This window comes from Antechinus flavipes, chromosome 3, assembly GCF_016432865.1.
Source record: "Antechinus flavipes isolate AdamAnt ecotype Samford, QLD, Australia chromosome 3, AdamAnt_v2, whole genome shotgun sequence".
NCBI lineage: Eukaryota > Metazoa > Chordata > Mammalia > Dasyuromorphia > Dasyuridae > Antechinus > Antechinus flavipes.
The window spans coordinates 598,758,967-598,782,876 of NC_067400.1; the positions used below are offsets into that span (position 1 = coordinate 598,758,967).

The window sequence follows — 23,910 nt, forward strand, 5'->3', positions numbered from 1 at the left end:
GACTGAGTAGGCTGAAACATGAACAAAAAATTACACAGGAAAAGCAAATAGTGTAAAGCATGTCTGTCATATGAGAGCTAAGCGTCAGGAAATGAAGGTGGGTCAGTCACAAAGCAAGAGCGAGGGATTCCCCCTAAACACCCTACATGCTCCAAAGTTTTCAGGACATCGCCACTGAAATCTAGAACAAGTGAGGGAGATGTCTGTGAGAATTTCCATTCCCCCAGATAGCCAAGATTTTGATTTCTCAAAGAAACAGCTGTACCTAAAGGCCATGCATCTGTGTGCCCCATATGGGCCCAAAGAGAGTGTCCCACTCAAAGTCATATCAGGGCAGATCTATGGCAAGAACTCAAATCTGTCTTGCTTTTCTTCATCTCAGTTGATTTCAATAACATTTAACTTGATAACTGTTATTAGTCCGTAGACCAGAGTGGGTTTACCATCATTCTTCTCATAACCATCTTATCCAGCCTATTACAACCATTGATGCTTTCCTATGATTTATCTATTTCCTTTGCTTCCATATTTGCACTGTTAGTTATCCCATTAAGTTCTTTGAGGCTCATCTCTATGACAGTTCTATGTTCACACAAAGGTGCAATACTTTCTAAAACAAGGCCTATGATATTTGAATCTCAAAATCAAAATGTTTTATGTACATACTTTTCCCACCATCCTGGTAAATGATAAATCTAAGATGGTCAGAGATGGTAGCAGTCCCGGGAATATAAAGGACATTCACAAAACATTTCCTAAAGAAAAGATCCCTATATTGCTCCATGGTTTCTAGACACCTTCTGGACAAAACACAATCCTGCTGCTGAACTTAAAGCATAAAGTAAGAGTGGTCTTAAGGATCCTTCCTCTAAATTGTCAGTGCGTTAACAGTAAAGATGTGCCTGGCTATCTGAGCTACCCCTCATTCACTCACACCATACCCTGCTTCTATGGAAAGGTTTTGTTGCCCCCCATCTTCACCTTTTCCTTTCAGACATTTAGCTTAGATGGTGACCTGTGTTGACGTTCGTCATCACCACTCTTCCGGTTGCTTTTTCTACTCTTCATCCTCCCTGCTGCTACTCTATATTCCATTTAAGGAGCTGGTCAGCTTATGGAGGAAAAACAGCATGCTGTAGTTGAGGGAGCCCGGGATGAATCTGGAGTCAAAGTCCAATTGTAGCTCTGTTACTGAGCCTTTGGTCACTTTGGTCAAGCTATGGACCCTGTTCAGAATTTGGTTTCCTCACATTTCAAATTGAAGAGGTGGTGGGACTGGAAGAACTAAGGTTACAGAGGCATCTACATTTTATGACTTCCTATGCAATTGCACTAATATGGAAATCTCTCATAGATTCTCCACAAGATACATCACCACTTTCGAAATACTCTAATATCCTCCTTGGTTGGCCCTTCAAAAGCCATCCCATGACTACTCCTTGCATACACACTGACATTTCTCTTCCCAAAACAGTGTCCCTGGAAATCTACTCTTGATCTTCCACTTTCCTGCCAAAGGAAAACACCTACGTGTATCATGCCATAAAAGTTAGGGACAACTTTCCCCATAAAGGCAGTATTTTTCTCCACAAACATAAGTGAATTAGCTTTTATACACACAAAGCAGAGATTCTGACAGGAGTCTGCCCTACTTGCTGGGGCCACCTCCTTTCAACACATCAGGCAACAATATGTTTAATGTACAAATAACTTGAACAGTTTATGTTTCTATAATGCTTTAAGATTTGCAAAGCATTTTACATACCTTATGTAATTTCCTACTTACAACAATCCTGTGAGGGAGGTGCTATTGTTATTCCCATTTATAGATGGGACTCAAAGAAGTCAAGAAACCTGTTTAAAATCACACAAATAGAAGGCATCTGATATGGGAATCAAACCTATGTTTTCTTCTTGAATTCCATGTCTCTCCCTTTATTTGGATATTATATGGTTTATTTTCATGCTCATGATATCCATTGATACTGGCAAAATTCTGGTATGCTCTCTCTTCAGGTCACTAATGTTAGACCTTTCCAGCTATGATTCCTGTATTGGAGGATGATATCTATAAAGAAGGGACCATGAAGTGAATATATGCTAAATAATATCCTACCTTGACATATGGAACACTTGAAATCTGTGCAAATTGGTGGCAAAATTCATACTATCTTATACAAAAATAGTGTTTAAAAAAAAAAGAAAATCACAACATTTTAGTGAATTAAAAAAAGGAGATCCCATGGGTCTAATTTCTATAAGGCTTCCAATGGCTCAACAGAAAAACCTCTTAACATGCTGAAAAAAGGATCAGTGATTTAACCTCTTGTTGGAGATACTCAGTCTATCAGAAACATGAAAACCCTCTATCGACCACAACCACAACAACATGGGAAATTTCATTAGACAGTTAATTACAAACCTAAACAAACATGTTCACATATGTGCACATATCTAATAAGATAAATCCTGTGAGCTTTCAGAAGGAAGACAAAAAATTACTGAAATATGGCCCCACATCTACAACAGTAAGATAAATAGTCTAACATTTTTATATACTAACATCAAATATTTAATATCATCTCTTCTCCAGCTGCTTCCTAGAGCCTTGTGGCATGGGAGGAAAAGCCTAAGGGAGAGCTGAGTTTGTAGCTCAGCTCTTTTTTCTCCCATCTGTAGGGCTTAGTGTGGAATATGGCATGCAAAGCTTTTTCATTAATTCAGCTATATGACCATTTAACTTCTCAGCCTCAGTTTCTTCATCTGAATATAGTTGGGGATTTGACTGGAATACTTCCCAAAGAAGCTGGACATGCACTCAGGCCCATTCCAGATGACAGGTTTCTAGTTATCCATTTTATTTAACAAGGGGGCAAAAAAAAAATCCCACCAGAAGGGGCCCAGGTGTTTGCCCAGGTCTGTGGGAATTACCCCTGCCCAATCCTCTCCTACAGTAGAGAATGAGGATGTTAATAATATTTACACAACCTGTCTTAAAGGGTACTTATGATAGATGCTGTGTATACCTTCAGGAGCCATAGAAATACGAGTTTTATTATCATTGTTATAAAGTTATGACCCACTATGGTCCAAATACTGATTTGAATACACTTAGTATCAAAATTATCAGGGTATATTGATAAAAGTGAAGAGAAAACTTTAAATAAAATTTTATTTAAAAATTTATAGTCATAAGGAATTTTCTTGCAAGCTTCTAGAAAATTAATTCTAAAGAACAATGAGCACTGGAATATAATTTAATGAAAGGGAAAAGTTGTGTTGTTGAAACAGAATTAATGTGAAGCAGCAACACTTTAAGTGGCACTCTTTGTTGGGAACTGTCATAACCTGAAACCCCAGGCTTTTCTGTCAGAATCTTAAATTTCACCAGCTGAATGGACTTTTTGTTGCTAGTACATTGGCAAATTCCAAAGAGCTTTGTACGCTGTTTTCTATAAACTTAATTTAATTGTTTTTAACCACTAAATTAACTTATAGAATCAGCTTTCTTTTGAGTATTATTGTAAGTCCCAGCCAGCATATAGCTAAACCCCTTCCCCCAAAAAGGACTAAATCTATTTATCCATTTTATGCACAAGATGTGTTCCACTTCCTGCTCTGAGTCCTCCCCCATCTCTTCCTTAGCAGGTGCATGTCAGGAGAAAAGATAGAATGAGTTTGTATAAATGTCCTCCTCTCTATTCTTTATTCTCATCAGAAAAGAAATGAAACAAGAGGGGGAGAGGGGCTGAGACAAGAAGAAAGGGGGAAAGGAGAAAGTGTATTCACGAGTCACTCCTGGGTAAACAGAGACCCCTGTAAATTTTTAGCAGACCTGAGACATCTAAGAGAAATCTTTCATCACACAATGTTTTTTGATCCTAAGGGTAATTTAATGATAATTGTCAAAGTCTCAAAAATTAATTTTAATTGACCTCTTTAATTTCATTAAAATGTATTTATATGGTTTGCTTGGGCACACCAGATAACTTTCAGCACCTAAATAACTTGACCTACCCTTTATAAATGATAATCCTGTCAGTTTCTCCCTTTTTGTGCTATCACCTTTGATAGCACAAATATACTCTATGCCATGCTGATTTTTAGGGCCATTCATTTAGAGTGGCCAAGGACATAGGAAGTTTTCGAGATCCTCATCATAACATTATGTTATGATGAGGAAACTGATGTACAGCGAGGTTAAATGATCTGTCCAAAACTATATAGATCTTATTTTACAGCTGACTCTCAAATAGTACTGTGATCACTTCACTATGCTGTATTTCATGAATTCAGTGGACAATAAGAATATGTACCAATTCTAAATAGTAAATAAACAAGAGAGGGATCCTGGGAACTACTAGAATTTATTAAGTCATCAGGTAACTCAGTCAGATTGGGGCTTTAAGTAAGATCACCTTTAGAGCTGAAAGTTTAGTAACTAAACTGGCAAGGAGAGAGACTTGAGGCCAGGAGACCAACCAAAGGGCTAGGGCCCTAAAGCCTGCACAGGGCAGCAGCTCTGTAACGGAGAGAGGGGTATGTCCCAGATGGGACTGAAGTCAAGCTGACAACACTTGGCAACAGCAAAAAATCACATTGCAGTTTTAAGCCTGGTAACCAAGAGGATTGTGGTATGGACAGAGCCCTTGCAAGTCACAGCATCACCTCCCTGATGTCATGTCCTCTTTGACAATGAAGGACAAACAATAAGAGGAGAGTAATAGGAAAGCTCATAAGAGGGCAGGGTTTTGGGGTGGGGGAAATTAACTTCTACTTTGAACATGTTTTCAGAGAAGCAGAGGAACTAGAGACCAAATTGTCTGTATTCGCTGGATAATAGAGGAAGCAGGGGAGCTCCAGAAAAAAACATATTCTCATGCTTCATTGACTAGACTAAAGCATTTGACTGTGTGGACTACAACAAAATGTAGCCAGTTTTACCAGATCATCTTACTTGTCTCCTGAGGAACCTGTATTTGGGCCAAGAAACAACTGTTAGGACTGAACATGGAACAACTGGTTTAAGATTGGAAAAGCATATGACAAGGTTGTGAATACTGTCACCTTATTTAACTTATATGCACAGCACATTATGCAAAATGCCAGGCTGGCTGAATCAAAAGCTGGAATTAAAGTTGCTGGAGAAAGATCAACAATCTCAGATTTGCAGACAATACTACGCTGATGGCAGAAAGTGAAGAAGAATCAAGAAGCTTCTTGATGAGGGTAAAAGAAGAGAGTGAAAAAGCTGACTTGAAGCTTAATAAAAAAAAAAAAAAAAAAAAAAAAAACTAAGATCTTGGCAACTGGTCCCATCACTTCTTAACAAATAGGAGAAGAAAGGTCAGTATCAGATTTTATATTGTTGGGTTCAAAGATCACTGCAAAAGGCAACTGCCGCCATGAAATTAAAAGACCCTTGCTCCTTGGAAGGAAAGCTATGGAAAATCTGGATAGCATACTAAAAAGCTGAGATACCCTTGTACCAACTAAGGTTCTATAGTCAAAACCATGGTTTTTTCAATAGCAATTTATGCCATGAGAGTTGGATTATAAAGTAAGCCGAGTACCACAGAATCGACACTTTCAATTATAGGGCTGGAGAAGACTTCTGAGAGTCCCTTGGAAAGTAAGGAGATCAAATCAGTCAATAATTAAAACTATTAATTCAGACTTTGCATTGGAAGATCAGATACTGAAGCCGAAGCTTAAACACTTTGGTCACATAATGAGCAGGCAGGATGGAATGGAGAAGACTTTAATGTTAGGAAAAAAATGAAAGCAAAAGGAAAAGGAGATGGCAGAGGACAAGATGGTTCTCCTGGAAATAATGAACATGAACTTGGACAGACTTCAAGAGATAGTGGAACACAGAGAGGCCTGGCATGCTAGGATCCATGGGGTTATGAAGAATACTGAATGAACAATAACAGCAAAACCCAAAACAACATTTGCACATGTTGAGTTTGAGGTGTCTATGGGACATCCTTTTTAAAATATCCAAGAGAAAATAATGCAACCCATCTTCTACAAAGGATATTGCCTAAAAAGTTTCTCCCTTTTGTAATATTGCCTTCTATTTTTATAGTATGTATATATTTTTATTTTTGTAGAATGCATAGTATTTTCTTTTATCATCTTTTTGTTATTGCTTCATTTGTATAGTATACATATAGTATATTTGTAGTACATATAGTATAGATATGAAACTGGAGATCAAGAGAGGGGTTAGAATTAAATAGATTGGGGAATCATTTGCAGAAAGAAGATAAATGAACTTCAAGATAACTTGTTGAGACCAAAAAGTGATATCCTCTAGCCAACGATCCCCTTCCCCCTCAAGGTTTAGAACTTAATTAATTGTTAAGGCTGCAGTGAGCAGTATCACAAATGACCATATCAGATAGTATCCTATCCCAGAACTCTTTGCTAGAAATAAGTTTATTTTATAAGTATAGTGAACCTTAGTACTTGTTGTAGTGATCCAGAAGGATATTAGTGATCTTCAGTGGACTTTAGGTGGGATATACACAATTAGCAATTAGATCATCTATTTTAATGGCAAAATAGAGTATTCAGAATGAACAAAATCCATTGAAGCAGCCTTGAAAAGCACATGAGAAAGCTCCAAGGGCTTTCCTGGCTGGGTTCCATTTCCTATCAGCCCAGGTACAAAATGTTGTAACCACAGTATGTCTTTGTGGAAATTTGGCAGAAAGGCTCTGAGGAAAATTTGATTTCTCCACAGACATGAATTTGAATTTCATATTAATGTGACAAGATCCTTTTTTTCATCTACTGAGCATTACATGAAAAATACATTTTTCCAAAGTCTTTTTTTTTTTTATTTTCCCCCTATCCTGCTGCTTATTTGGAATACACATGACAGACGCTACATCTTTATTAAAGGAATGTGTATTATTAGTTACAAAAAATGTTTAACATCTCATTCACTTGTGTTTTTTTGTTTTTTAAACGCTTTTCAAAAAATGTGCTGATGGAACTGTTCCCTGGATCAGCAACAATAAATGCATACAGAATTGGATATTCAAAAATTAGTCGCTTTGTTTTGTTTGCCAAGGCATGGACCCTGCCTCCTATCCAATAGCTAATGCCATCACAAATGACCTAAACTTATCTAATTCATGTCTTAGCAATGTCTTTATTGCCAGAGAATGAGGAAAATCTTGGCCTTGGCAGGTAAATGAATGAGGGAATGAGTGATCGTCAAATACCATCTGCTATTTTAAAACACGTTTATTTGTAGCTCAAGTGCATATGTGCCCTCCTGTTGCTATTTGGATTGGGAATGAGGGGCCATCTCTCATTCCATTTACAGCCTTTGGCTACACTGGCAGGAAGAGCTGATGTAGCAAAAAATGGCATGGTTCAAACTATTTCTGTTAGAAAGTGTAATTGCTGCTTGGGACATTTCTTGACATTTTTAGGAAGTTCAGAGAGAAAGCCTGGTAAAGTCACAATTCCCTCCTGGAACAGATGGAGCTGCTGGAGAACACATTAAGCCAATTAGAAAGTGGCCACTGCTTTTCTCCTTGAAGTCCTTCAGGTTGTCTGAGTGCAGGGCCAAGGGCAAGAGCCAGGCTGAGCTAAGGAACAAGCTGTACCACTCTGATCTTTCCAAAGCAACTGCTAAATTTAACTATACAAAACCTGTCATAGTCTACTTTTTAAACTCCTCAACTCTTTGTGACAAAAGTCTTTAATCACCAGAAATGAGTTCTTGCACTTTCACCAACAGATATGTGGGCTCTCCCTTCTCAGAGCCACACACTGATGTCCAGTCTGCTACATTTGTCACAGATCTGGCATCCTGGATGCCTCACTGCAAGGGAAATGGTAAATACTGCAAGGTGCTGTTGGTTAAACACCGCATGAAATATCACACCTTTAACATGTATGGAATCTCAAGAAAAGTAACCCGCCTGTCCAGGAAGACACTAGGTGTGGTGATTTGGAACCAGGATTCCATCAGAATAGGGAATTCTGGTTAAAAAACGGGAAACTAGAATGCACGTTAGAAATTGTTATATAATTTTATAGTTAGAGGGTGTTGCCTGAAGTTAAGTGAATTACCTAGGGTCACACAGCCAGTATGTTTCAGGACTTGAACCAAGACCCTGACTTGGGGGCTTGCTCTATAACCACTGTCATCCTGCCTATAAAGGACACAATAATTTCAAAATAGCAGATGGCTGTAAACAGGTGATAATGAGACATCTCCCCACACAAATAAGACATTAAAAAAACTTTATAAAAATATATAAATATAATGTATATTGAAAAGAGTAAAGTGAAGATGAGGGTTTGAATAACACGACATACATAAGGAGAAAGAACAAATGAAGCAGGGAAATATTGGAAAGACTGCTATGAACAAGCAGATGCTAGAACATCTGGAAAACATAAAGACATTTATAATTAAACTTTAACAGATATTCTGTAGAATAATAAGGTCTTCGGTTAATATGTGAAATGATTTAAATTTTTTTGGAGGGCCAAATTAGAATATTAATGTAATCACTTTTTAGACTGGTTTTGTCAGCATCTAGTACAATATCTTATATATTATATAGATGCTTAAGAAATGCTGAATTGAGATATTAGTGCATTGATCTTATATAGTAAAATTCAAGAAAATTTATCTGGAGAAAAGAAAATAGCTTCCATGGAAGAATGGGAAAAAAAAAAAAATCCCATGTCCGAGAAGGATCTGAGAGACAAAAGGGAAGGGAAAGAAAGTTATATAGGACAAAAGATTTATATCCATCTCTTATTTGCATTCTTGAATTGTTGATAGCAATTGTTTTTATGGGGCTGTATCACATTCAGATTAGAGCATAAGATAAGGTAATATTTGATTTAGCAGATAAGTTCTCAAAATATAAAATGCAGGACTGGCTAAAGTGGGAACATTGAGATTACTTTGAAGAATTTACTACATTCAGAGTCACACTAACACTTAATAAAAATAGGGATGTCTAGATTTTTTAGTCACATTTCTCTAGTTGTAATCATGGCGGCTGAATCCTGTGTCAGAACCCTTTTACCCAATTCTATCATACAGATTCTTCTGATGACAGGACAATTGCTATTATTTTGAGATACCCCTGGACAACTGTAATCATCTTAGAGAACATCAGATTTAGACACAGAGAAATATGGCTATTTTCATCCAAACTGGGCTGAAATGGTTAGAGTTTAAGTATATTTTTAGGATGATAGTTGATTAATTCCCTAATAACTTGTAAACTTACAAAAAGATTAGTAATCTATTTTCCTTCTTTAAATACAAAATAATAATATAGTAGTAAGGATCCCACCCCGAAATTCATTAAAAATAAATGATTAGTGATGCAGATTTGTGCACTTCATTCTGTCTGAAATGTGACTATGAAGTAAAGAGGTGTTTTTAAAAATAAACAAGAATTTCTATGGAAAAATCACTAGACTAAGTCTCAGTTATCTTGAGTTTCATTCTTAGCTTTGCCACATGTTATCTATGTGATCTCAAGCAGGTCACTTAATCTCTAAAAGTCTTAGTTCTCTCAATTGTAAAATGAAGTTGTTGGAGTAATTGCTCTATAAGGTCCAGTTTTAAATTATATGATTTATAGACATAAATGGATTTGTCTTTTTTTTTTTTTTTTGCTTTTTGCTTTGTCTTAGATCATGATTGCTATTCCTATCCTTTTTACTTCACCTGAAGTATAACAGATTATCTCCAGCCCCTTAAACTCTATGTGTGTCTTCCTATTTCAGTGTATTTTTTTGTAAGGAACATATTATTGGATTCTGGTTTGTAATTCACTTTGTTATCCTATTTTGATTTATGGATGAATTTGTCCCACTCACATTTATGATTGCTAATTATGGATGTTTTTCCATTCTATTCATCCTTCTCTCTCTCTCTCTGTCTCTCTCTGTCTCTGTCTCTCTCTCTCTCTCTCCCTGTCTCCTCCTCAAAAGTTTATTTTGCTTCTAATCACTGTTTTCCTTTATTTTACCTTCTCTCTTATCAATATCTCCCATTCCTAATTTCCTACAGAGTAAGAGGAATTTTTATATCCAACTTCTTGTATATATTTATCTACACCCAGGTACACACACACACACACACAACACACACACACACACACACACAGACACACACACACGGGATATATAGATAGCTCTATCTGACATAGAACCAGTTCAAATGAGAGGGAGGTTCAAGAGTTACTCACTCTCCCAGTTTCCCTTCCATTATAAAAATTCTATGTGTGCCTCTTTTATAAAAAATACTTTTTCCCATTCTTTTTCTCCCTTCCTCTTTCATCCATCACGTCCCTTTTTCTCACTCTTCCATTTTTCTTTTGAAATCAGTCCAACATAATAGACTCATCCCCAAGCTCTTTGTTTAAGCTGACTTCTAATTTCACTGATGATTACAAAGTTCCTAGGAATTACATTATTATCTTTCCATTTAGGAATTTAAACAGTTTAACCTTAAGTCCCTTATGATTTTTCCTTAATGTTTATCCTTTTATTTATCTTCTGAGTCTTATGTTTGGGTGTCAAAATTTCTACTCAACTAGTCTTTTCATCAGAAATTACTAAAAGTCTTCTATTCAATTAAATTTTGATTTTCACCCTGTGGGTTTATATTCAAGCTTTGCTGGATAGGTGGCTCTTGGTTGTAATCCTAGCTCCTTTGCATCTTGAATATTATGTTCCAAGCCTTCTGATCCTTCACAGTATTTGCTGTTAAATCTTATGTGATCTTGACTGTGGCTCTATGCCTTTTGAATTAATTTTTTTCCTGACTGCTTGCAATATTTTCTCCTTGACCCCTGGGAGCTCTGTAATTTGGCTACAGTATTCTTGGGCATTTTCATTTTGGCATCTCTTTCAGAAAGTTTTCACTGGATTCTTTCTTTGTTCTGTTGTTTGATTTCAACTTTGTTCTCGTTTCCTCATTGAAAATCATAACCAGGCTTTTTAAAAAAGTTATGGCTTTTAGGTAGTCAAATAATTCTTAAATTATTTCTCCCTGATCTATTTCTGAGTCAACTGTTTTTCCTATGGGATACTTTTTCAGCCCTGAATTTGTTTTTATTATTTCTTGATGCCCCATGGAATCATTAGTTTCCACTTGGCCATTTCTAATTTTCAGTGTTATTTTCTTTAATGAGGTTTTGTGTCTCTTTTGCCATTTGATCAATTCTGATTTTTGAATTTGACCAATGCTGACTTCACTTTTTGGGGGGGGGCATTTTTTTTTTACCAGATTGTTAATTCACTTTTCATGATGTTTTTATATTGTTTACATTTCTTTCCCCATTTTTTCCTCTACTCTTATTTGATTTTAACATAATTTTTTTGTTCTTTTAAGAAATCTTTTACTTTAGCTCTTCTGGGAATTCTTGTTAGTCTTGCAACCAATTTGGATTTTTCCTTTTGAGGCTTTGCTTGTAGATGTTTTCAAGTCACTGCCTTCTGAGTTTGTGCCTTGTACTTTCTTATCACCATAGTAGCTTTTTATGGTCAGATTCTTGATTATTGTTTACTTGTTTTCTCAGCATATTTCTTGATTTTGGACTTTATATTAGAGTGGAGATCTGCTCATCTCTGGAGGTGAGAGCAGCTAGGTGGCTCAGCAGATAGAGTGCCAGACTTGGAATTAGGAAGACTCCTCTTCCAGAGTTCACATCTGGTCTCAGATACTTTTAGCTGTGGTGACTCTGGGCAAGTTACTTCACCCTGTTTGCCTCAGCTTCCCTATTTGTAAAATGACTGAAGAGGAAAATGGCAAATCACTCTAGCACCTTTGCCAAGAAAACCCCAAATTGGGTCTTGAAGAGTTGGACAGGACTGAAATCTCTGAACAACAACAATCGCAACAAACATCTCTGGAGGTAGAATGAGCAATTCTGATTCTCTGACATCTATGTCTGAATGCATTCACAGTTACTGCTGGGGACTTGTCGCTTTTTGGAGCTTCTGTAATTTGGGGAAAGCTCTGGTCACTACCTTCTTGGTCTGGTTCTTCCGTGACAGCATCTTCTCCAGAACTGTGATCTGGAAGGAGGTAATGGGTGATGGAACTACCACATGGCACCTCTTCCTCCAGTCAGGGAGAACACAGGGATGCCCTGGAATCTCACTCTTCAGTCTTCTACCCATCCTTGGCTGCTGGGCACTGGATGATCCTGCTGCTGTCGCCACCTTAAAAATCTCTGGTCAAAACCCCTTTTGCCTTGCCAGCCCCCACCCGTGTCTTCAGACCCTTCTTTCTGTCATGAGTTGTCCTGTGACAGAAAAAGGACTCACTGTGACTTGTGATGGTAGTAGTGCTCTTACTCAGAATTAAGTTTGAGATGCTTTTAAATGTGTTGTAATAACTTAGCAAAAATGCTCACTTTCTTTGGCCAGCCTGCTTCTTCTCCTCTTCTCCCCAGCTCCAAGTGTTGGTCCTTTAAAGCATTCTCCTTGAAGGAATAAACCTACTCTCATGACACTGCCATTTCTCAATGCATTTTTTGTCAAGTTTTCTTTTGGAAGCATTACCAGAGCTAGTCAGAGAGGTCAAAAAACAATTCCCGTACTTTAGAATCAATTTATTTTTGATCAAATGGCATTTCCATATTTGATCCTCTGATCTATACAGTAGTCTGTATACTACTAAACCTACAAATGGTTTGGGGTTGTTTCTAACAAATTAAAGCCATTTTTAAAGGATGAAGAGTTTTTACTATTAATGATGTTCAAGATTATGCCTCTGCTTCTTTAGTCAATTGCAAATGAGAACTTCTAAAAATGTTGTTTTTCTTTAAAGGTAGGACAACATCTTTTGAAATATGTGCATAGCACTCAAAGGTGATGGTGCTCTCACTTGGATGCATATTTTGGGATACATTAGAGTCAGTTCTGGTATAAGTCTCACTATCTTGTAGTTTACATAGCCGACAACTGTGAATCTATTAAAATTCTAATAGAATAGAGTGTCATGTAGTTAGGGTAGAGTGTCATGTAGACAGAGTGATTTTGAAATTATTAATTGATTTATGGTTTTAATTTAAGCCAAAAGTTTCAGATGCCCCAGAGGACAAGGGAGAATAGCATGGTAACTGTTAGCAAATTATAGCACATTTCTGGGTTGTCTGTTATGTGAGAAGTGGAGTAAAAGACCCTATGATAGATATGTAAGACTCGAGAAGGAGAGAGGTCAGACACATACGGGAAAGTGACAAAAGCTGGTGTTAGTATTCTTTCTAAAGTTCTAAGAACAAAATACAGTCTTCTAGATGTGATCTGACCAGGGCAGCCCTCTTTTTTCTTAGTTCATAATAGATTCATTCTTTTTTTAGCATACCATTTACTAAAATCTCTAGCTATATTTTCCACAAATTAAATTTCTGTTCATTAGTTAGTGAACAAACATTTGTCAAATGCGTATTATGTGCTAGTGTGCTTGGTGTTGGAGATACAAGACCACCTGAAACATGCCTTTCCTTTAAGCAGCTTATAACTCAGGGAAGTACAATGTGGCTTCATGTAAATGCATATAAAATATACATATATGTGCATATACATTTATAATATGCTCAAATTGTATTTAAATTTATGCAATTTTCTAAAGGAACTCTAGCCTATACTTCCTTTTCTGTTCGTATTTGGTTCTAGCTCATGGTCCATTTGAAGAAACTATTCAAAATATAGGTTGTCTATCTAACATCAAACCATATTATTAGACAATAGGCATTCTTCACAGATTTGCCTTTTTTCCTTTATAGCTGATTAGGATGAATTCTTTTGAGGGACTGTGAATCTAATTTTGCAAGGATCTGGAACTTGATACAGTCTGTACAAAGTTACCTACAAACTAGAGAGATTGTCTAGATACTAGTTGTCCAACCTGAGGCATCCTGATGACTCGAGATCCACAATCCTCCTAATGCAACCCAAACCAGGTTAAAATGTATTTGGAAATTATTGAACAAAAATAAAAATATAATAAAGCAAAGATAATATCATGTAGTTTTCTAAGTCAATATGTCCCCTGTAGGAATCCTCCTGCATGGTTCAGCGACCCCCTTTTTTTTCTGAGTTGTTTAACACCACTCATCTAGAAAATCTTATTGTCCCTCTCCACTTTGGACTATATACTGGACCTCCTGCGTGACTGGCAAATAACTCTAGGAGACATATTTTAAGACTACTTCAATATTAGGGAGCAGAAATCATTAAAATTTTATACTGGTTTCTCAACAGTAATTTATATTAAGTATAGGATTATGGAAAATATTACTTTAAATATTAAGTATTAATATTAAAATAATAGGGTAGTGAGGCTCAGATGGAGGGCATTTACATTTCCTTCTTTTTATGGCTTTTTTTGGCTTGTTACTACTTTCACTGTTCACTTTTTCAAATGTCCTTGATCATATTTGGGGACAAATATACTGTGATAGAATAAAGCTGAAGTATGACAAAGAGAAAAGAACTAGATTCACTAAAAAAAAATCCTCATGTACTTCAAATGTGATAATGTTCATTTATCCCCCACAAATGTCCATAATCTAACCTCACTTATAAAATGCCCTAAATAACCCTTGCAGACCTTGGATCCCATGGAACAGGGTTAAAAAAAGAAAACAAGGAACAAATTTCCAGCTACTTTAAGAGGAAAAGAAGAAGGCTACATTGGAATTGGAAAAGGGACATTATATCACTTGAAACTCTCCTATAGCCTTTAAGTTATGTAACTTTCTAAGGTAAGATAACAATTAGTGATAATTTTCAAAGAAAGGTAGTAGGATTTGTGTACTGTAAGCAATGATAGCTTATGATTTCCTCTATATTTTCTATTTGTTATTGAATTGTTGTTGAATTATTCAATTTACAATAATCCTCCATGGTGGCAATTGTTATGGTACCTTTCACATTAAACTCTGATATGGAAAGGATAGCTGGACTATATTAGCATTAGCATCTGGAGTAAGAGGGCAGAGAGGAAGGAATAAGAATATGAGAAACAAACAAAGTATTTCTTCTAATAAATATTCCATGGTACCTTAAAAGCAAGTGCAACAATAATTCTGATTTCTGACTCTGCTGTAATTCCTATTTATAACAGATGCTCTTTGTACTGGGGTGTGAGTGGCTTTTTTGGAGGCTCTGATTGACAAAGCCTGGGCTTGAGATACAAGCCCTTGATGAGAGCATCTTCAGTGAACTCCTTCCTTATCCATTATTTAAAGAGTTGTTTGGTGGCAATGCTGTGATCCTGGAGTTAATTGTAGGGCCACCATCTGCAGAGAAGTTCCCAACTGTTTTGCTAACATGTGAGAGTCACAGTGTAGGAGATTTTAGTGGCGTTTCTTTTCTCAAAAATGGATCTTGTACTTGGTCATTTTAGTTCTGGAACTGAATTTTCAACATTGAAATTGTTTCAACATAGTGTGAAATTGTTTTCTTTTTAGAACAAGGGTGGGGAGCCTTTTTTCTGCCAACAACCATTTGGATATTTATAATATCATTCATGGGCCATACAAAATTATCAACTTAAAAAGTCAAGCAATGGAAGGTTGCTGTACCTAGTTTTCAACTCATCATCACCTGTGGTTGTCTTGACAGGGCCAGACCAAATAATTTTGTGGGCCTTATATGGCCCACTGACCAAATATTTCCCACCCCTGCTTTAAAGCTGGAATCCAGGGGAATAAAAGAAGGGAAGTTCTTTCCAAATTATGACCAAGTCCAAACTTTATGAAATATAAAAATAAATATGGTGGTATTAATACTATAAAGTTATATAAGTTAAAAATATTATACAAATTAATTAATGGGCTTTCATGACATCCTAGATACAAAATATTAGACTATCAAGTTATACCATTATAAATTATAAACCTTGCTCAGTTAAGAATCACATTTGTCTAAAGGTGGATTAAGAGCTATTACTTTAGCTAACAATAGCTGTATCTCTCTTACCACTTGGAATTTCTGAAAATGCTTTTGGTATTCTGGGACTCCCTAGGAGTAGTATGACCCAATCATGATGGAATGAGCTGTCTCCAGCCCTTTACTCTCCATTCCCAATTCTGGGAGTACTTCCTGAAATACCAAGAACCTTCCTATGCTTTTCTGTTTTCTTTTTTTTTGTTCTCTCTTCAGAGCTTCTAGCTTCAAAAAAGGCTCAGGAGAGCACTAGACACCCGGAAGCACTAGTGGCCCTTATTTATTTATCTATTTTTAAAGATCTCCCACCATCTACAGTAAAGTGATCTGGCAAAGAGATTTTTAATCTTACTCCAAAAACTTTAGGCTGAAAGTCAGGAGAGCCATGACCCAGCTCAGATCCAACTCTGTTAACTGACTGCTATTACCAATGAACTCAGGCAACCTTCCTTACCGGGAAAGTGAGGGGATTGGACTAGATCATTTATAATAAATAATTTTTCAACTTTAATATGCTATGATTCTTAGTTCTGAAATTAAATCAGGGTAAATTGTGGTATATGAATGTTATGGAATATTATTGTTCTGTAAGAAATGACCAGCAGGATGAATACAGAGAGGACTGGCGAGACTTACATGAACTGATGCTAAGTGAAATGAGCAGAACCAGGAGATCATTATACACTTCGACAACGATATTGTATGAGGACATATTTTAATGGAAGTGGATTTCTTTGACAAAGAGACCTAATTGAGTTTCAATTGATAAATGACAGACAAAAGCAGCTACACCCAAAGAAAGAACACTGGGAAACGAATGTGAACTATCTGCATTTTTGTTTTTCTTCCTGGGTTATTTATACCTTCTGAATCCAATTCTCCCTATGCAACAAGAGAACTGTTCAGTTCTGCAAACATATATTGTATCTAGGATATACTGCAACATATCCAACATATAAAGGACTGCTTGCCATCTAGGGGAGGGGGTGGAGGGAGGGAGGGGAAAAAAAAATCGGAACAGAAACGAGTGCAAGGGATAATGTTGTTAAAAAAAAAAATTTACCCTGGCATGGATTCTGTCAATATAAAGTAATTATTAAATAAAAATTAAAAAAAAAAGAAATTAAATCAGACATGATAAAAGACCATCAATCTCAAAAGTTTTTGCAACTATTTCTGAATAGATTTCAAATCTCCATAACAGCCTTCATCAGTTTTCTTATCCTCCTCTTTCCGAAAGCATTAGCATTATAAATAAACTGTTTCTTATTCGACTTTGTTTTGCTCTTTTGGTTAATTACCAGCATTGTGGTATTTGCTACTCTTCTTCATTGAGGAGATATGTATTTTGCTATGGGTTAAATTGATTTCTGTGGGCTAGCCCACCATTAATGATATTGTTTTTGTTGGAAAATAAATCAAACAATTGATTTATAGCCAAACTTGAAATATAACAGAGTATATACTAGGGAACTTCCAATATTTCATACCAATGGGCAGGACTTCCTGATAGAGAAAACTGTCAGCGCTATTGATCCTGGTCAGAGAGAAGGGAACTGATTATTTCAAGAGGAAAAAATAAGAGGACATTTTCATGAATTTCCAGTTCATCTAAAATGAAATTTTTTATATTATGAGCTTGAATCAAATTTTCTCAAATAAGATCTGGGAATTTTGTTATCATCCAATTCAGTATCTTGAAGACTGGCCTCAGCTTTGTTTTTGTTTTCTCTTGTGAGGTGATTGGGGTTAAGTGACTTGCCCAAGGTCACAGAGCTAGAAGTATTAAGTGTCTGAGGCGGGATTTGAACTCAGATTCCCCTAACTCCAGGATTGGTGCTCTGTCCCCAGCACCACCTGGCTGCCCCTAAAGGGTCAGCTTTGGCACTGACAATGTAGCTGGCAGTGTCACACCTGGAGGCTCCTGGGTTTTGTGGCTCTAATAGGATTTTCGGGACTAGAAAGCATCTCTGAGGCTTCATACAAAGTCCTTTACTGTGGACCAGCCTGGTGAAATTGAGACACATCTGTGCTGAGGCCATTCCAGGGAGATCCTGTTCTTCCCACATCATTCAGACATTTCCTCCTTCCCTCCTGGATCCCATAAGGAAGTAGTCTGCCTTGCCAAGGCATTCTTGGTCCCATCCCCTCATTTCTTTTCTAGCAGATCCCCACTCTCTAATCTTCAATTTCTCCTTAACTGCTGGCTCTTTTCCTACTGCCTACAAACACCCCCACATCTGCATCCTTAAAAACCCTCCCTTGCTTCTATGGCTCCTGAAATTTAACATTGTGTTTCTCTCCTCCCCTTCATGGCTAAAGTCCTGAAGGAAGCTGTCTAACTGGAAGCCTCTCCTTCTATTCAAGCCTCTGCAGTTTGGCTTTCAGCTTCATCATTCAACTCAAATTCCCCTCTCAATAGTAACTAAGGTTTACTCGAATGACCTATTCTCAATCCTCAATCTTCTTGACCTCCTGAAGCTTTCGACCCTTGTTCCTGGAGACTCTCTGTGGCAAGACTCTCTCCGGATTCTCTCCTTCTTTGTCTGTCTTTTCTCAGTTTCCTTCATTAACTACTGGTATATCCCAAGGCCAGTCCTGAGCCTCTTTTCCACTTCACTTAATGACCTCATCAGTTCCCAGAGGTTCAGTTATCATCTCTGTGCTGATGATTCCCAGATCTATAGATCCAGCTCTAGTTTCTCCTAACCTATAGACGCAGACTACCAAATGTCTTTTGGACATCTCTAATTGTTAATAGATATCATTAATTTAACATGTGTCAAATAGAACTTTTCCCTCCCTTTCAATTCCTACTCTCTTCTGAGCTTCTCTATTTTTGAGAACACTTCCATCTTCCCTATTACCTTGGCTTACAGGTGTCCTACTTAATTCCTTAATCTTAGCTCCTCATAAAATCTAGTGTCTGCCAAAACTAGCCAACTTTTTTTTTTTTTTTTTTTTTTTTTTTTTGCCATGCCCTCTTCTCTCCCATCTACAACTTTAGTTCCAGCCATCATCTCCTCTTGCCTGGAATAGTGCAAGAGTGTTCTAGCTGGGCTCCCTACCTCAAGTCTTTTTCCAGTTCAATTCATCCTCAAGTCAGCTGCCAAGTTGATTTCCTGAAAGATAGGTCTAACCATGTCCCCTCCATCCCAGTGAGTTTCAGTGTCTCCTTGTTACCTCCAAGATTAAGCAGAAACTATTTGATTTGACATTTAAAGCTTTCTGTAATCTTATCCCTTCCTACTTTTCTAGATTTACCTTACCCCACTTTATTCTTTCAATCATCCAGTTAAAATGGCCTACTTCCAAGTCCTTAAACACAATATCCCATCTCCTATCTCTGCTTCTGCACTGGCTGTCCTTTATTCCTGGAATGCTCTGGTCCCCTCACTCTCCCCACTGCTTTTTAGTTTCCCAGGCTTCTTTTCAGACTCACTGAAAATCCCACCTACTTTCCATCAATTGGGAAATGGCTGAACAAGCTGTGGTACATGATTGAAATGGATTTTTGCTTAAGAAATGACAAGCAGGATGATTTCAGAAAAACCTGGAAAGGCTTACATGAACTGATGGGGTAGTGAAGTGAATAAAAACCAGAACTTTGTACACAGTAACAATATTGTTTGATGAAGATCTGTGAATGACTTAGCTACTCTCAGCAATACAGTGATCCAAGATAATCCCAAAGGATTAATGATGAGGCATACTATCCACTCTCAAAGAAAGAACTGATTTTGTTTGAATACAGACTGAAGCTTGCTATTTTTCCACTTTCATTTTTTTCTTTTAAGTCTTCTAGAAAATGACTTATGTTTTACATAATTGCACATGTATATATCATCTTAGAGAGGGGAGAAAGGGATAGAATTTGGAATTCTAAACTTTAAATTGAAAAAAAATTCCACCTACTTGCTAGAGTTTTTTCTCAGCCCCTTCAGCTATTAATACCTTCTCCTTTCAGATTGTTTTCTATCTAAGCTGTCTATATCTTTTATTTATATGTTGCCTCCCCCATTAAAACAGAAAGGGAGGGCCAGGACTGTAGTTTTGACTTTCTTTGTATCTTCAGGGCTTAGCACAGAGCTTACACATAGCAAGGGCTTAAATACTTGTAGACTGACTGGAGGGGTTCATTTTCTAGATGGATAACCTGAGGTCCAGAGAGGTTGATTAACTTCCTTACAGATAGATAAGGATTTAGAATTGGAAGGGCTCAACAGAAAGATTATTTGCCTAGCCAATCTCCTAGAGTTGCTTTCAGAGTCAAATAAGACAGAGGGCAGTGGGGTTGTGTACGGCATCTGCATTTTCATGGCACTGTGGTTTCCCTAAAGAGGGGCTTGGTATAATAGCCAGAGCAGTGTCAGCTAAGGGTCAGGATGATATGGGTTCAAGTCCTTCCCCAGACCCACACTGATTGCATGACTGTGGGTGAGTCAGACAACTCTCTAAGGCCTTAAGGTGCATAGGAGCTGCTGATGGACTGTGGGGACGATCTCCATACCAACGAAATCATGGGTCTGGACTCCCCTCCCACAGTAGCTAGCACCCAGTAGGGACTTTGTAAACATCTTTTGGGTGGAAAGCTTAAAGTGTCATATGACAAGAAGCTGCCACATCACTATCATGAATAACCCAAATCCACTGGGAACAAACCAATTTTCACCCAGCCTCTAGTCAAAGGGGCGCTTGGAACACTGCCCTCTGTTTCACTTGGCCAATGAGAGAATGCTCAAGTTATGGGAGAATATTCCCTCATCCCCCACTCCAGAAGGTTGCACTGTGGCACTGTCTAAAATTATATTTCCTGAAATACTGTGGGATGTGGAAAACTATTGAAATCAAACAAGATCGTGTTGACATCTTCTCTTTTATGAAATGCTCAGCTACCATTTATTTCTCATATTCTAGATGCCTCATGTCAAGCTCCTTTTGGGACACTTCCCATGGACCAGGTTTTTCTGATATGCATAAAATGACAATGGCTTTTCCTTAGCTCCCCATAAGTCTAAAAGTAATTATTAAGTACCTATCATGAGCCTGTATCATCCTGGGCATTTTGAGAGTTAAAAATAAATAAGGCTGATTTTTTTTCCCATTAAGGGAAATGGGCTTATAGTCTATTTGAGAAAACAAAACAAAACAAAATACACACACACACATACAAACAAGACTAAGTTATCTCTTCCAGTTGGTTTTGCAGTGTCACTCTTAATGCAGGGAGAGTGCCTGACTGTGCCATTTAGTACCCTTGTCAATGCTTCCTAAATGTAAATATGACTAATTTTAACATGAGATCTTTGTTGTAATTCAGTACATCTCAGCAGGGAGATCGCTCTCCCATCAGCTTTCACATAATTTCATTGATAGCTACTGCATAACCTTGAAATACAAAGAAATTCACCCAAAGTAAATTTCATTACACATTTCTTATTCCACAGCGGCCAGTCCAAAGGAAGACTTTGTACAGGCCACTTGGCATCTCCCGGGGCAGTTCTGCTTTGTAGAGATTCATAAAGCATAAATATTGAATGAATAACATTGACTCACCAGAGGAAGAGAGAACCATTTAAATGTAAGAATACAAGTCAGGGGCCCGAAGAACAGAGAAGAGAGAAAATGCATATTGCAGAGAAATAATTATTTGGGATGAACAAAAGATTTCCAGAAATCTTAAGACCATTCTAACAACTGTAGAACTCTAGCCAGTTTGATAGAATCTCAGGATAGTCTTTCTTGGGTTTCTCTGCAAAGTCTGTATAATATGTGAAAATGCTTGGATTTCTCCCCTTTTTTTCTTATTAAAGAAACTCAGATAAAGTAAGGACCATGAATTCATACATCTCGGCCGGTAGGGACAGTATTGCAACTTCAGAGGCTAACAAACGTTGTGATCAAAACAACAACAATCCCCAAATACTGCCATAACAACTCTAAAAGTGAGCATCTGGATACAAGCCTTGACATTTGGGTGCTAAGTGAGAACAACCTTAAAAACACCAATAAACATGCACTTAGGTATACACTAATAGAACCTTTCTTTCTTAGAAGGGAACCCTGGAGATATTCTGAACAGGAATTCCTTATACATAGATTATAGATTAAATCTGTTCTCATTCACTCTGAATTTCCACTTTTACTCATTTCCTCCTTTCACTCTCCCAAAGCAGTGGCAAAAATTATTTTCATTATCTGTGACATCTCAATGCTCTCCTGCTTTGCATATATAAGTACAGTGGTGGGTGGGTGTTAGAGACATGCACCAGCAAGTTAAAGAAAAGCCTGCTAGGCATTTTAAATGACATATTTTGCTTGGGAAAAAATAGTAGAGAAAAACACTATGTACTAATTAGTTTGTTAATTTACTGAAGATTGCTTTCTGTAATTTGTTTTCTTTAAAAAAGAAACAAAAGAAAATGAAGTTAAGTTATGCTTTTATAGCTTACTCAATCATCCATATTCATTGTTGCTCATAAATCCATTGTCTTTTATAAGTCCAGGGGACTTGTGCTTATTTTCCACAAGTAAACTAAAATTTTATTTGGAAAATGAGTATTCGGTAAATAAATGCTGTTTCTAGAATATTAAACATCACCATTCCTCAAATCCAATATTAAATGAGAGATAAACATAAGCTTATTTCCCATAGTCTAATAATATCCCTAAAATCATACATAAATATCTTGAAAATGCTCACTATGAAACCATCTTTGCCACCAACACAGAACTGTAGCAGATTCAGACACTATCCCTTCTTTTTGGCTCTTTCCTCTGTTTGTCTGATAGAATTTATATATATACATATGTATATGTATATATATGTTATATGTAATTATATACATACACACTTGTATATATATATATATATATATATATATATATATATATATATATATATATATATATATATATATATATATATATACATATGTATATGTATATATATATATATATATTTGAACTGTTAGAATGACTCCATCAGACAGGAAGAGTAAAGGATACATCTGATCAAATAACCATTATACTACTAAGTTATGACAGTTTGCCAAAAATCTGCTTTTCTTTCTTCAGATTTGGAGCTTGCAGGTTAAGGAGGTAGGATGCATTCAAGCAAGCTAAGACATGCCATCAGATAGATAAGACCTCCCGAATCAGGATTTAGTAAGCAGGATATTCGAATGCAAAAAGCAGAGGTCCTACCTACCTCAAACAATAGTGGGAGTAGTTACAAGTGGATTTGTGACATTTCAGCATTCCTTTGTAAAGTGGAAATCAGAGGCGAAGGTGATGGGCAATAGCATCACCGATTTTAGAAAAAAGAGTCTGGATTGCAGAGAAAGGAAAAATCCTCCTACAATTGGATTCATCTACATATTTACTCTGTCCTGAGGAGCTGGCTAAACAGAACAGAATCGATCAATGAAAGCGAAGGAAATTGGTAAGACAAAGTCTGTCTTCTAAGTGCGTGGGGTCAAACCCAGAACTTCTCTATTCGTGCGGGCTCCCAGACACCAAGCCCATAGTAAGTCCGTCCAAACCTTCATTCATTCTCGGAACTCGACTTTTCACGTCGCGGGCAATCGGAACGCTCAAGTTTAAAAACAAGCTTCAGTTGCTTTTCAGCTCGCTCGGCATCCCGGGAAAGCCAGTCTTCTTCAACTGCCTTGCCCCGAGTCATTTCGTGGGCAATCGCAGCCACGCTCACAGGCCAGGCGGCGGCGGGGGCAGCGTTGGTGCAATGAGGGCTATGGCGCCTGGCCGGGACCGGGAGCTCGGGCCGGGGCCAGGAGCCCGAGCCCGGCAGGAGCCGGAGCCGAGGCGCGCCGGGGCTGGGCTGACGCACGGGCGGGCGCAAGCCAGTGCCGGGGCGCTGCGTTGCGGTGCCGTACCGCCCAACCCAGTCCAGCCCAGCCCAGCCTAGCGGGGGAATGACTCCCCTCC

The 23,910-nt window shown here is 37.5% G+C and overlaps 1 protein-coding gene across 12 annotated transcripts in view; it reads right to left on the reverse strand.

Annotated features, from left to right (window-relative positions):
- Positions 1 to 23,910, reverse strand: part of CAMTA1 (calmodulin binding transcription activator 1) — a 1,246,754-nt gene that overhangs the window by 44,524 nt on the left and 1,178,320 nt on the right. Inside the window, exon 1 of one of the 12 annotated variants that reach the window (XM_051988661.1) lies at positions 23,508 to 23,893. The exons of 10 other annotated variants lie outside the window; for them this stretch is intronic. In XM_051988661.1, coding sequence (XP_051844621.1) covers positions 23,508 to 23,517 — 10 coding nt within the window. In that variant the 5' untranslated portion in view covers positions 23,518 to 23,893. One more of the 12 variants, XM_051988662.1, reaches the window with a different exon arrangement.